Below are 15566 nucleotides of genomic sequence, written 5' to 3' on the forward strand. Positions count from 1 at the left end.
AGGCTGCGTGGAAATGTAATCACGGACATAGTGAGCCGGGAGGACGTTTTAGAATTTCCATACTTTAAATTAATTTCTTCGTACGCAGACAGATTTTGACGAGAGATTTTATTTTTCCATTTCATAAGAAATTATACTGGATACATTCACCACATTTTTACCGACTTTAGCCATCCTTGCCCGACTGTTCACTTTAAATTATAGGGGTATCAGTAAATTACCTGTTGGGAATTCAATAATTTGACCAGTCCATTTTGATAATAGGAGTTAAGGTCCAAAGTATCACTTTACCTATATGTGTCCAATATGTTAACAAAGAAATGTGTTTGGACAATAAGCAGTACAATACTATCACAATGAGTGGCTATGTTTTAAGTATGTTATTAGCCTCTACAACAATAACCACCAAGTGTTCTGTTTACCAATATACAGTATAACCTATACAACAATGGTATCTTACACTAGGGGCTATGTAGTATGGATTTCATTTCTTGAACTCGATGAATAATTTCAGTGTTGTAGACCGTTCGTAAAACACCAAATCTATTAACTCAAATCTCATTTTACATAGTCACGAGTGTAATGACCTGTTTTTACCAAAACGTACATTTTAGTTTGTGCTTAGCATAGAAAACATAAATCTAACTACTGCATCATTTTTTTTATTTTATTTTTTTTTATAAACGCAAGTACCAATCTTGATAAGGTCATCAAAAAGAACGCCATTTGAATGGTAGCTTTTCCATTCAATTGATTATGTAACATGTAGTTTACTCCATTTGAATATTTATGTCGATTTAAAAAGAAGCTTACATGACTCCTTGAAATTAAATTTTCTTAGTTTTTTGTAATACCGTATGTCAAAATATTTTCATAAAATATTAAAACATTTGCTGATCCCATGGATGTCGATTAAAATAAATTTAAATTATGTTCGAGAGACAAAATACATTCCATTAATGCAAATTCGACAAAGTGTGCTTTATTGTTAGTAAAAATACTAAAGTGACCAAATGTCTATTGTAATGAATCATCACAGATCAAAATACGATGTAAGTTGTTTCTTAATTTTATAATAGATTGTCGTAATGTCAGTGGAATTAACGATAACCACATCAATAATTACAACGGTCATCATACCGCAGTCTTTTAAAATATTTACACTCAAATTTTATATGTTAGACTGTTGAAATAGTTTGCAAGACTCTTTAACAACAGAGAAAATGTTCATAGGTTCGCCACTAGGCCAATGCCACGTTGTGGACGTTTTATGTGGTATCTATGGTCTATATATAGATGCCAGACTTCATATTGCTGCCGTAAATATCAATCTAGTTGTAAAGCGTTGATCATTTTATCCCAAATGAGAAATGATACACATGCATTTTGACCGTCAGACAAGTTGAAATAGGTGAATATAATTCCTTTTCTCAACGGATACATTCGACACAACAACCTTATCCCCACACACAGAAATCCCTCTCGGTCTCACGGTACCGTCCGCTTCTGTCAACAGTTCCCGGATGTTAGACCCGTCCCAGGACATCTGCATCACGTTGTTGGACGTATGACCACAAACATATACGTTACGTTCCACGTCCATGTCGACTCCAAAGGCTTTCTGAACGACCCCTACTTTCAGTAAGTCGGTGCATACGTTATCTGCAGTCAATCTGCTGACGGCAGTACTGTCCTTACAATCGGTCCAATGTGTCAGGAGGAGCTGCTTACCTATAGGATCTTCACACATTCCGTATATGTATCCGGTGTGTCCAAGTAACTTGTGTATTGTACCGTCATTGGTCACACTGACTACATCAGACCCCGTCCCCACGACGAATCCTTCATCCCTGTACACTATACCGTAACAATTAACTTTTGTATTTATTTCAGATGACAGAATAAGTTTAGTGGATGTAACTTTTACTACACGTATACCCCCGGGTCTACTTATACCGACAGCCACAGTAGTGTTATCTACCATACACATGTCAAAGGGAGATCCATTTAATTTTAGATCGTCGACAACATCTCCTTCAATGTTGATCAGCTTTATCTTCTTGTTTGCGTAATCACTGATAACAATTCGGCCATCAGGAAGGTAAACAAGTCCATTAATAATGCAAGCAGACGAATCTGACGTACATTGAATGTTCACTTGTCTAATTTGTTTCAACTCTCGTTTAGAGAAGGGTCGATGTAACGCTTTTAAACCAACTGGGCTAACTCTAGTTTGTTTCCGGACAGATACTTCACCGAGACTCAATGATGCGACTTGTCCAGACACATCGAAGTGGAATACGTGCTCAAGTGTTGTGATAGAGAATTTGTTGCTTATCTCTTCTAACAAATATTTACAGGACTCGATCTCCGCTTGTGCTCTCTTGTACAAAAGGACAGCACTCACGTGGTCTTTGTTCTGCTGAGCCGTGGCCGACAACACGAGGGTATTCTCCATGGCCGCCTTAAGACGTTCGCACTTATGACTGGAAACCCTCAGCTTCTCGTGTTCTTCTTTGAACTTAATAATTAACTCATCAGTAACTTTGCTCTTCATTTTCGTCACCCACTTGATTATCCGTTCCTGCAAGTCGTCTAGACTTTTCAGTACTGCATCCTTGCTGTCTGTGGTATTTTGAATCTGCAGAGAAATTTCCTTCATCAGAGAATCCATAGTACCAACCAATTCCTTCAATGATTTCCGCTTTTCTTCAAGGTGAGATGACTTGTCTAATGTGTTGAAGTATTCTTCTGTCGTTGATACGTCTTCACACTTCCTGTGATCTATGCGTATACACTTACTGCATCCAATGAACTTGTGGTCCTGACAGTAGCAATCCACCCTCTCTTTGTGTTTGTCACATTTTCTGATCGATACTTCTGGACTGAGTCGGAATTTATCAGATCCTGTGATATTGACGATATCACAATCACTATGGATCATGTCATGGAACGTCTCCTTACATGATGTACAGAGAGACGTCTTGTTATGCTCACACCAGAATTGTGCCGTTGTCGTGATCCCTTTCTTCTGGCAGGGTTTGCAGTAGAACGGCTCTGTAGAATTGTTCGCGATTCTGATCCTCTCTACGGCGTGACTATCGGTCGGGAACTGTTGGGCCCAGTTCTTCTTGTCCTCTGATGTGTCGACTGGGTGAGTCAACTTCCTACAGACCGGACAGGTAAAGGATGTCCCATTGTCGCTTTTCCCTGAAATCGTAACGATGTACAGACTCAAACATTCCTCACAGAAGGTATGGAGGCACGGAAGACATTTCGGCTGACGTAGTTGCTCCAGGCAGATAGGACAGTCCAGGAGGTGGCTAGATCGTGTACCGTCCACCGAAAGAGGATCTGGATCGTGTCCAACTTCAGCCATGATTTTCCGTTCGTGGAACGCCTTGCTTATCTACAAGAACAATAGTAACCAATTACTTTTGCTTGGTGTATTGATGTGACCATCGTACAAATCATTCCAAGACATTAATGTATAACTTAAATAGCTGAACACCATTATAATAATACAGAGAATATTTTGATATGCATTGTTTAACTTTCTTACAATTTCTTGTTATATAAAGTGTTCAATTTACAAATCTAAATGTTATTCTTGTCCAAGACCAAATACTATATTGCTAATATAGAATCAAACAGGACTTCAGTAGACACGCGAAATTGTACCAATAACTACTGTGTATGTCTATTATCTGATGTGTTTATCTGATGTATTCTTTGTAAGACCTTATTTATCCATGTATTACGTGTAACTCATGTGGGACGAGGGCAGATTGAAAATAAATAGGTATCATAGCATTTATAACAATATACACAAAATGTTAAAAACCCTCGAGACATCAGTCAAGACCCCTTTGGTATTATGGTCCTCTCGAGACATCAGTCATGACCCCTTTGGTATTATGGTCCTCTCGAGACATCAGTCATGACCCCTTTAGTATTAAGGTCCTCTCGAGACATCAGTCATGACCCCTTTGGTATTATGGTCCTCTCGAGACATCAGTCATGACCCCTTTGGTATTATGGTCCTCTCGAGACATCAGTCATGACCCCTTTGGTATTATGGTCCTCTCGAGACATCAGTCATGACCCCTTTAGTATTATGGTCCTCTCGAGACATCAGTCATGACCCCTTTGGTATTATGGTCCTCTCGAGACATCAGTCATGACCCCTTTAGTATTAAGGTCCTCTCGAGACATCAGTCATGACCCCTTTGGTATTATGGTCCTCTCGAGACATCAGTCATGACCCCTTTAGTATTAAGGTCCTCTCGAGACATCAGTCATGACCCCTTTGGTATTATGGTCCTCTCGAGACATCAGTCATGACCCCTTTGGTATTATGGTCCTCTCGAGACATCAGTCATGACCCCTTTGGTATTATGGTCCTCTCGAGACATCAGTCATGACCCCTTTAGTATTATGGTCCTCTCGAGACATCAGTCATGACCCCTTTGGTATTATGGTCCTCTCGAGACATCAGTAATGACCCCTTTGGTATTAAGGTCCTCTCGAGACATCAGTCATGACCCCTTTGGTATTAAGGTCCTCTCGAGACATCAGTCATGACCCCTTTGGTATTATGGTCCTCTCGAGACATCAGTCATGACCCCTTTGGTATTAAGGTCCTCTCGAGACATCAGTCATGACCCCTTTGGTATTAAGGTCCTCTCGAGACATCAGTCATGACCCCTTTGGTATTAAGGTCCTCTCGAGACATCAGTCATGACCCCTTTGGTATTAAGGTCCTCTCGAGACATCAGTCATGACCCCTTTGGTATTAAGGTCCTCTCGAGACATCAGTCATGACCCCTTTGGTATTAAGGTCCTCTCGAGACATCAGTCATGACCCCTTTGGTATTATGGTCCTCTCGAGACATCAGTCATGACCCCTTTATTATTAAGGTCCTCTCGAGACGTCTGTCATGACCCCTTTGGTATTAAGTCCCCTCGAGACATCAGTCATGACCCCTTTGGTATTAAGGTCCTCTCGAGACATCAGTCATGACCCCTTTGGTATTAAGGTCCTCTCGAGACATCAGTCATGACCCCTTTGGTATTAAGGTCCTCTCGAGACATCAGTCATGACCCCTTTGGTATTAAGGTCCTCTCGAGACATCAGTCATGACCCCTTTGGTATTAAGGTCCTCTCGAGACGTCAGTCATGACCCCTTTGGTATTAAGTCCCCTCGAGACATCAGTCATGACCCCTTTAGTATTAAGGTCCTCTCGAGACATCAGTCATGACCCCTTTGGTATTAAGGTCCTCTCGAGACATCAGTCATGACCCCTTTGGTATTAAGGTCCTCTCGAGACATCAGTCATGACCCCTTTGGTATTTAGTCCCCTCGAGACATCAGTCATGACCCCTTTGGTATTAAGGTCCTCTCGAGACATCAGTCATGACCCCTTTGGTATTATGGTCCTCTCGAGACATCAGTCATGACCCCTTTGGTATTATGGTCCTCTCGAGACATCAGTCATGACCCCTTTGGTATTATGGTCCTCTCGAGACATCAGTCATGACCCCTTTAGTATTACCCTTGGTCCTCTCGAGACATCAGTCATGACCCCTTTGGTATTATGGTCCTCTCGAGACATCAGTCATGACCCCTTTGGTATTAAGGTCCTCTCGAGACATCAGTCATGACCCCTTTGGTATTATGGTCCTCTCGAGACATCAGTCATGACCCCTTTGGTATTAAGGTCCTCTCGAGACATCAGTCATGACCCCTTTGGTATTAAGGTCCTCTCGAGACATCAGTCATGACCCCTTTGGTATTAAGGTCCTCTCGAGACATCAGTCATGACCCCTTTGGTATTAAGGTCCTCTCGAGACATCAGTCATGACCCCTTTGGTATTAATGGTCCTCTCGAGACATCAGTCATGACCCCTTTGGTATTAAGGTCCTCTCGAGACATCAGTCATGACCCCTTTGGTATTAAGGTCCTCTCGAGACATCAGTCATGACCCCTTTGGTATTAAGGTCCTCTCGAGACATCAGTCATGACCCCTTTGGTATTAAGGTCCTCTCGAGACATCAGTCATGACCCCTTTTGGTATTAAGGTCCTCTCGAGACATCAGTCATGACCCCTTTGGTATTAAGGTCCTCTCGAGACATCAGTCATGACCCCTTTGTATTAGTCCTCTCGAGACATCAGTCATGACCCCTTTGGTATTAAGGTCCTCTCGAGACATCAGTCATGACCCCTTTGGTATTAAGGTCCTCTCGAGACATCAGTCATGACCCCTTTGGTATTAAGGTCCTCTCGAGACATCAGTCATGACCCCTTTGGTATTAAGGTCCTCTCGAGACATCAGTCATGACCCCTTTGGTATTAAGGTCCTCTCGAGACATCAGTCATGACCCCTTTGGTATTAAGGTCCTCTCGAGACATCAGTCATGACCCCTTTGGTATTAAGGTCCTCTCGAGACATCAGTCATGACCCCTTTGGTATTATGGTCCTCTCGAGACATCAGTCATGACCCCTTTGGTATTATGGTCCTCTCGAGACATCAGTCATGACCCCTTTGGTATTATGGTCCTCTCGAGACATCAGTCATGACCCCTTTGGTATTATGGTCCTCTCGAGACATCAGTCATGACCCCTTTGGTATTAAGGTCCTCTCGAGACATCAGTCATGACCCCTTTGGTATTAAGGTCCTCTCTCGAGACATCAGTCATGACCCCTTTGGTATTAAGGTCCTCTCGAGACATCAGTCATGACCCCTTTGGTATTAAGGTCCTCTCGAGACATCAGTCATGACCCCTTTGGTATTAAGGTCTCTCGAGACATCGTCAGACCCATCAGTCATGACCCCTTTGGTATTAAGGTCCTCTCGAGACATCAGTCATGACCCCTTTGGTATTAAGGTCCTCTCGAGACATCAGTCATGACCCCTTTGGTATTAGTCCTCTCGAGACATCAGTCATGACCTTTGGTATTAGGTCCTCTCGAGACATCAGTCATGACCCCTTTGGTATTATGGTCCTCTCGAGACATCAGTCATGACCCCTTTGGTATTATGGTCCTCTCGAGACATCAGTCATGACCCCTTTGGTATTAATGGTCCTCTCGAGACATCAGTCATGACCCCTTTGGTATTAAGGTCCTCTCGAGACATCAGTCATGACCCCTTTGGTATTAAGGTCCTCTCGAGACATCAGTCATGACCCCTTTGGTATTAAGGTCCTCTCGAGACATCAGTCATGACCCCTTTGGTATTAAGGTCCTCTCGAGACATCAGTCATGACCCCTTTGGTATTAAGGTCCTCTCGAGACATCAGTCATGACCCCTTTGGTATTAAGGTCCTCTCGAGACATCAGTCATGACCCCTTTGGTATTAGGTCCTCTCGAGACATCAGTCATGACCCCTTTGGTATTAAGGTCCTCTCGAGACATCAGTCATGACCCCTTTGGTATTATGGTCCTCTCGAGACATCAGTCATGACCCCTTTGGTATTAAGGTCCTCTCGAGACATCAGTCATGACCCCTTTGGTATTAAGGTCCTCTCGAGACATCAGTCATGACCCCTTTGGTATTAAGGTCCTCTCGAGACATCAGTCATGACCCCTTTGGTATTAAGGTCCTCTCGAGACATCAGTCATGACCCCTTTGGTATTAAGTCCCCTCGAGACATCAGTCATGACCCCTTTGGTATTAAGGTCCTCTCGAGACATCAGTCATGACCCCTTTGGTATTAAGGTCCTCTCGAGACATCAGTCATGACCCCTTTGGTATTAAGGTCCTCTCGAGACATCAGTCATGACCCCTTTGGTATTAGGTCCTCTCGAGACATCAGTCATGACCCCTTTGGTATTATGGTCCTCTCGAGACATCAGTCATGACCCCTTTGGTATTATGGTCCTCTCGAGACATCAGTCATGACCCCTTTGGTATTAAGGTCCTCTCGAGACATCAGTCATGACCCCTTTGGTATTAAGGTCCTCTCGAGACATCAGTCATGACCCCTTTGGTATTAAGGTCCTCTCGAGACATCAGTCATGACCCCTTTGGTATTAAGGTCCTCTCGAGACATCAGTCATGACCCCTTTGGTATTAAGGTCCTCTCGAGACATCAGTCATGACCCCTTTGGTATTAAGGTCCTCTCGAGACATCAGTCATGACCCCTTTGGTATTAAGGTCCTCTCGAGACATCAGTCATGACCCCTTTGGTATTAAGGTCCTCTCGAGACATCAGTCATGACCCCTTTGGTATTAAGGTCCTCTCGAGACATCAGTCATGACCCCTTTGGTATTAAGGTCCTCTCGAGACATCAGTCATGACCCCTTTGGTATTAAGGTCCTCTCGAGACATCAGTCATGACCCCTTTGGTATTAAGGTCCTCTCGAGACATCAGTCATGACCCCTTTGGTATTAAGGTCCTCTCGAGACATCAGTCATGACCCCTTTGGTATTAAGGTCCTCTCGAGACATCAGTCATGACCCCTTTGGTATTAAGGTCCTCTCGAGACATCAGTCATGACCCCTTTGGTATTAAGGTCCTCTCGAGACATCAGTCATGACCCCTTTGGTATTAAGGTCCTCTCGAGACATCAGTCATGACCCCTTTGGTATTATGGTCCTCTCGAGACATCAGTCATGACCCCTTTGGTATTAAGGTCCTCTCGAGACATCAGTCATGACCCCTTTGGTATTAAGGTCCTCTCGAGACATCAGTCATGACCCCTTTGGTATTAAGGTCCTCTCGAGACATCAGTCATGACCCCTTTGGTATTAAGGTCCTCTCGAGACATCAGTCATGACCCCTTTGGTATTAAGGTCCTCTCGAGACATCCTCTCGAGACTTTGTATTAAGTCCTCTCGGACATCAGTCATGACCCCTTTGGTATTAAGGTCCTCTCGAGACATCAGTCATGACCCCTTTGGTATTAAGGTCCTCTCGAGACATCAGTCATGACCCCTTTGGTATTAAGGTCCTCTCGAGACATCAGTCATGACCCCTTTGGTATTAGGTCCTCTCGAGACATCAGTCATGACCCCTTTGGTATTAAGGTCCTCTCGAGACATCAGTCATGACCCCAGGTCCTCTCGAGACATCAGTCATGACCCCTTTGGTATTAAGGTCCTCTCGAGACATCAGTCATGACCCCTTTGGTATTAAGGTCCTCTCGAGACATCAGTCATGACCCCTTTGGTATTAAGGTCCTCTCGAGACATCAGTCATGACCCCTTTGGTATTAAGGTCCTCTCGAGACATCAGTCATGACCCCTTTGGTATTAAGGTCCTCTCGAGACATCAGTCATGACCCCTTTGGTATTAAGGTCCTCTCGAGACATCAGTCATGACCCCTTTGGTATTAAGGTCCTCTCGAGACATCAGTCATTATGACCCCTTTGGTATTAAGGTCCTCTCGAGACATCAGTCATGACCCCTTTGGTATTAAGGTCCTCTCGAGACATCAGTCATGACCCCTTTGGTATTAAGGTCCTCTCGAGACATCAGTCATGACCCCTTTGGTATTAAGGTCCTCTCGAGACATCAGTCATGACCCCTTTGGTATTATGGTCCTCTCGAGACATCAGTCATGACCCCTTTGGTATTATGGTCCTCTCGAGACATCAGTCATGACCCCTTTGGTATTAAGGTCCTCTCGAGACATCAGTCATGACCCCTTTGGTATTATGGTCCTCTCGAGACATCAGTCATGACCCCTTTGGTATTAGGTCCTCTCGAGACATCAGTCATGACCCCTTTGGTATTAAGGTCCTCTCGAGACATCAGTCATGACCCCTTTGGTATTATGGTCCTCTCGAGACATCAGTCATGACCCCTTTGGTATTAAGGTCCTCTCGAGACATCAGTCATGACCCCTTTGGTATTATGGTCCTCTCGAGACATCAGTCATGACCCCTTTGGTATTAAGGTCCTCTCGAGACATCAGTCATGACCCCTTTGGTATTAAGGTCCTCTCGAGACATCAGTCATGACCCCTTTGGTATTATGGTCCTCTCGAGACATCAGTCATGACCCCTTTGGTATTAAGGTCCTCTCGAGACATCAGTCATGACCCCTTTGGTATTATGGTCCTCCTCGAGACATCAGTCATGACCCCTTTGGTATTATGGTCCTCTCGAGACATCAGTCATGACCCCTTTGGTATTAAGGTCCTCTCGAGACATCAGTCATGACCCCTTTGGTATTAAGGTCCTCTCGAGACATCAGTCATGACCCCTTTGGTATTAAGGTCCTCTCGAGACATCAGTCATGACCCCTTTGGTATTATGGTCCTCTCGAGACATCAGTCATGACCCCTTTGGTATTAAGGTCCTCTCGAGACATCAGTCATGACCCCTTTGGTATTAAGGTCCTCTCGAGACATCAGTCATGACCCCTTTGGTATTAAGGTCCTCTCGAGACATCAGTCATGACCCCTTTGGTATTAAGGTCCTCTCGAGACGTCAGTCATGACCCCTTTGGTATTATGGTCCTCTCGAGACATCAGTCATGACCCCTTTGGTATTAAGGTCCTCTCGAGACTCTTGGAGGTCTCTCGAGACATCAGTCATGACCCCTTTGGTATTAAGGTCCTCTCGAGACATCAGTCATGACCCCTTGGTATTAGTCCCTCGAGACATCAGTCATGACCCCTTTGGTATTAAGGTCCTCTCGAGACATCAGTCATGACCCCTTTGGTATTAAGGTCCTCTCGAGACATCAGTCATGACCCCTTTGGTATTTAAGGTCCTCTCGAGACATCAGTCATGACCCCTTTGGTATTAAGGTCCTCTCGAGACATCAGTCATGACCCCTTTGGTATTAAGGTCCTCTCGAGACATCAGTCATGACCCCTTTGGTATTAAGTCCTCTCGAGACATCAGTCATGACCCCTTTGGTATTAAGGTCCTCTCGAGACATCAGTCATGACCCCTTTGGTATTAGGTCCTCTCGAGACATCAGTCATGACCCCTTTAGTATTAAGGTCCTCTCGAGACATCAGTCATGACCCCTTTGGTATTAAGGTCCTCTCGAGACATCAGTCATGACCCCTTTGGTATTAAGGTCCTCTCGAGACATCAGTCATGACCCCTTTGGTATTAAGGTCCTCTCGAGACATCAGTCATGACCCCTTTGGTATTAAGGTCCTCTCGAGACATCAGTCATGACCCCTTTGGTATTATGGTCCTCTCGAGACATCAGTCATGACCCCTTTGGTATTAAGGTCCTCTCGAGACATCAGTCATGACCCCTTTGGTATTAAGGTCCTCTCGAGACATCAGTCATGACCCCTTTGGTATTAAGGTCCTCTCGAGACATCAGTCATGACCCCTTTGGTATTAAGGTCCTCTCGAGACATCAGTCATGACCCCTTTGGTATTGTCCCTCGAGACATCAGTCATGACCCCTTTGGTATTAAGGTCCTCTCGAGACATCAGTCATGACCCCTTTGGTATTAAGGTCCTCTCGAGACATCAGTCATGACCCCTTTGGTATTAAGGTCCTCTCGAGACATCAGTCATGACCCCTTTGGTATTAAGGTCCTCTCGAGACATCAGTCATGACCCCTTTGGTATTAAGGTCCTCTCGAGACATCAGTCATGACCCCTTTGGTATTAAGGTCCTCTCGAGACATCAGTCATGACCCCTTTGGTATTAAGGTCCTCTCGAGACATCAGTCATGACCCCTTTGGTATTAAGGTCCTCTCGAGACATCAGTCATGACCCCTTTGGTATTAAGGTCCTCTCGAGACATCAGTCATGACCCCTTTGGTATTAGGTCCTCTCGAGACATCAGTCATGACCCTTTGGTATTAGTCCTCTCGAGACATCAGTCATGACCCCTTTGGTATTAAGGTCCTCTCGAGACATCAGTCATGACCCCTTTGGTATTAAGGTCCTCTCGAGACATCAGTCATGACCCCTTTGGTATTAAGGTCCTCTCGAGACATCAGTCATGACCCCTTTGGTATTAAGTCCTCTCGAGACATCAGTCATGACCCCTTTGGTATTAAGTCCTCTCGAGACATCAGTCATGATCTCTTTAGTATTAACGTCCTCTCGAGACATCAGTCATGACCCCTTTGGTATTAACGTCCTCTCGAGACATCAGTCATGACCTCTTTGGTATTAACGTCCTCTCGAGACATCAGTCATGACCCCTTTGGTATTAACGTCCTCTCGAGACATCAGTCATGACCCCTTTGGTATTAAGGTCCTCTCGAGACATCAGTCATGACCCCTTTGGTATTAAGGTCCTCTCGAGACATCAGTCATACCCGGTCAGTCATGACCCCTTTGGTATTAAGGTCCTCTCGATACATCAGTCATGACCCCTTTGGTATTAAGGTCCTCTCGATACATCAGTCATGACCCCTTTGGTATTAAGGTCCTCTCGATACATCAGTCATGACCCCTTTGGTATTAAGGTCCTCTCGATACATCAGTCATGACCCCTTTGGTATTAAGGTCCTCTCGAGACATCAGTCATGACCCCTTTGGTATTAAGGTCCTCTCGAGACATCAGTCATGACCCCTTTGGTATTATGGTCCTCTCGAGACATCAGTCATGACCCCTTTGGTATTATGGTCCTCTCGAGACATCAGTCATGACCCCTTTGGTATTAAGGTCCTCTCGAGACATCAGTGATGACCCCTTTGGTATTAAGGTCCTCTCGAGACATCAGTCATGACCCCTTTGGTATTAAGGTCCTCTCGAGACATCAGTCATGACCCCTTTGGTATTAAGGTCCTCTCGAGACATCAGTCATGGCCTCTTTAGTATTAAGGTCCTCTCGAGACATCAGTCATGACCCCTTTGGTATTAAGGTCCTCTCGAGACATCAGTCATGACCCCTTTGGTATTAAGGTCCTCTCGAGACATCAGTCATGACCCCTTTGGTATTAAGTCCCCTCGAGACATCAGTCATGACCCCTTTGGTATTATGGTCCTCTCGAGACATCAGTCATGACCCCTTTGGTATTAAGGTCCTCTCGAGACATCAGTCATGACCCCTTTGGTATTAAGTCCCCTCGAGACATCAGTCATGACCCCTTTGGTATTAAGTCCCCTCGAGACATCAGTCATGACCCCTTTGGTATTATGGTCCTCTCGAGACATCAGTCATGACCCCTTTGGTATTAAGGTCCTCTCGAGACATCAGTCATGACCCCTTTGGTATTATGGTCCCCTCGAGACATCAGTCATGACCCCTTTGGTATTATGGTCCTCTCGTGACATCAGTCATGACCCCTTTGGTATTAAGGTCCTCTCGAGACATCAGTCATGACCCCTTTGGTATTAAGGTCCTCTCGAGACATCAGTCATGATCCCTTTGGTATTAAGTCCCCTCGAGACATCAGTCATGACCCCTTTGGTATTATCGTCCTCTCGAGACATCAGTCATGACCCCTTTGGTATTAAGGTCCTCTCGAGACATCAGTCATGACCCCTTTGGTATTATGTAACTACTTCTTGTGTCCCTATGATCCCTAACGGACTTTCCGAATCGCACATAGAGGCATATTGTCTAAGTGAAATCTGATATATGTAAAATCGCTGTTTGAGGCGTTTAAAAACATTGATAGCAAACACAAAAGAGCAAAAAAAATACAGAGATTAAATGTTAGCTTATAAGTTATCTACAATTCTGTTTTGCTTACTTACACACGTTTTTCTTACGTTTGTTACTATTTTGTGATTTCTATACATGCTATCAACTGCCTGCAATAGCACTTTAACCGACTACTTGCACATGGACTTGTATAGGCTTTGTCTGCTGCCTGACTCAAATTAAATTTTGTTATTCAATAAAATATTTTGAAATGAAAAAGCACATCTGCCTGTAAAGAAACGTATTACGTCGAATATAATTATTAATTTTCTTTATTGAAAAATATCCATAGCATGTCAATTAAATGCATACAAAATGTGTGTTAACAGAATATGTGTGTGTTTGACTTTGAACGGACAGACGTAGCTACAGTGACAACATTCAGTTGCATATTTTTGCATTGAAACTGGAATAAAGATATGTCGATATAAAGAGTCTTTCGATTTTTCCACATAGGAAATTTATTAAGAATATACTGGTATTAAGTTAAAGTATGTACATACTTGGCAATATTCGACGTAATACAGGTGACGTTTTAGTCCTTGTCCTTTTATATAGTATGCTCACATCTGACCACTGTCTTCATTACAAGTCGCTGTGCCTACTGGCGAAACGAAAGTCCTTTAAATAAGGTAGATGTCAAATGTTAGATATCAAACATAACATATAAAAATATTTGACAAATATTCATCCATTTGGTAGTATTAAACAAATATGAACTTAATATACTCTGTTTGATAATAGCGTAACCATATAGCATACCTTCCTCTTTCGGTTTAGGTATATCTAGCATTGCTTTCATCGTGTTACACGCGTACATGTCCGGGTGGTCACACCAATGAACATATAAAACAGTTAGTACACTGCTTAGCAACTAAAACTGAATAAGATATTTCAAATATGAAATAAATAACAATTAATTCATTACTTACATAATATACCTAAATGTACCTGTCCATAAGTTGTTGAGATTTAGCTTTGTCTGTACAGTCACTTAGTCAGCTGACAGCGGCCAATGTAATCTAATATTACAAACATATTTCCCGTGAGTGCCAAATCCGGTTTAAAATAAAAATAACCGTTACGTCTTCGGGAATAATTTGTGTCAGCAAGTTAATGAATCAAAGATTAATTAATTGCCTAATACTATGATATACCATAAGAGCCATGGTGTAGGCATTGTACTTGTAAAGCGATAATGTTATATCAGTTGTAAGTTTTTTAATCGACAAAATTACATACCTGGTTATAAGGGCCAACATTGCTCTGTCCCTTGGGTGGTCTTTATAGGCAAATTTGACTGTACGTGTATATAACATATTTGTGTCTGAACACTGAGCCACTCGACCGCTAATTCTACAGAAACATGATATAATACAATACATTTTACTAATTCTAACTGTACGGATATGTCATAAATTAACACACAATCTATTATATAATCCACATTCAGTAAATGTGTGGTCTAATCTTCTGCAATACATTTTGTAGATTTTGCTCGCTAAACCATTTTGTGCACTACATTAATTTATTAAAATAATCATCAATTTCTGTAAATTATCTTAAGTGCTAAACCCTGGGAAATTAAGTCCAGCTACACTAAAGAGTACACTCCGTAAAAACCTGACATTCACCTTTCATACAATTAGTTCACATTATTATGGACAAAGCCTGTTTTAAGTACTTTAAGACGATAATACCGACCAGGGTCTAGTTTCATGAACATAAGGAACCCCTTAACTTGAAATTCTTCATGCAAAAAGCATGACGGACTCGTTAACTTCTGAAAAGCTTTCCTATGGAGAATTTTATGTTAAGAATTCCGTTAAGAAATTGTCATAAAACTGTGCCCTGTTTGTTCAATTTGAAATTACCATTATGAAAAGCAAACGCTTGTATCTTAACTCCATCATATTATTTGGATATGTTCTAAGTAATATTTCTGCGACTTGAACGGTAGATATACCAA

The 15566-nt window shown here is 43.1% G+C and overlaps 1 protein-coding gene across 2 annotated transcripts; it reads right to left on the bottom strand.

Annotated features, from left to right (window-relative positions):
- Positions 1-698: 698 nt before the first annotated feature.
- Positions 699-14643, bottom strand: LOC138320805 (uncharacterized). 2 transcript variants are annotated; one of them, XM_069264023.1, is made up of 3 exons: positions 14530-14643; positions 14101-14218; positions 699-3409 (listed from the first exon to the last, which is right to left on the bottom strand). In XM_069264023.1, the coding sequence occupies exon 3, from the start codon at positions 3377-3379 to the stop codon at positions 1394-1396; it is 1986 nt and encodes a 661-aa protein (XP_069120124.1). In that variant the 5' UTR covers positions 3380-3409; positions 14101-14218; positions 14530-14643; the 3' UTR covers positions 699-1393. The 2 variants fall into 2 exon arrangements, with proteins under 2 accessions (XP_069120124.1, XP_069120126.1); XM_069264025.1 differs by having other exon boundaries at positions 14101-14201; positions 14530-14636.
- Between the last annotated feature and the right edge of the window lie 923 nt (positions 14644-15566).

This window comes from Argopecten irradians, chromosome 4 (genome assembly GCF_041381155.1).
Source record: "Argopecten irradians isolate NY chromosome 4, Ai_NY, whole genome shotgun sequence".
NCBI lineage: Eukaryota > Metazoa > Mollusca > Bivalvia > Pectinida > Pectinidae > Argopecten > Argopecten irradians.

Excerpts from the sequence above, each read along its gene's own strand:
- LOC138320805 (XM_069264023.1), bottom strand. The coding sequence starts at position 3,379 with ATGGCTGAAGTTGGACACGATCCAGATCCTCTTTCGGTGGACGGTACA.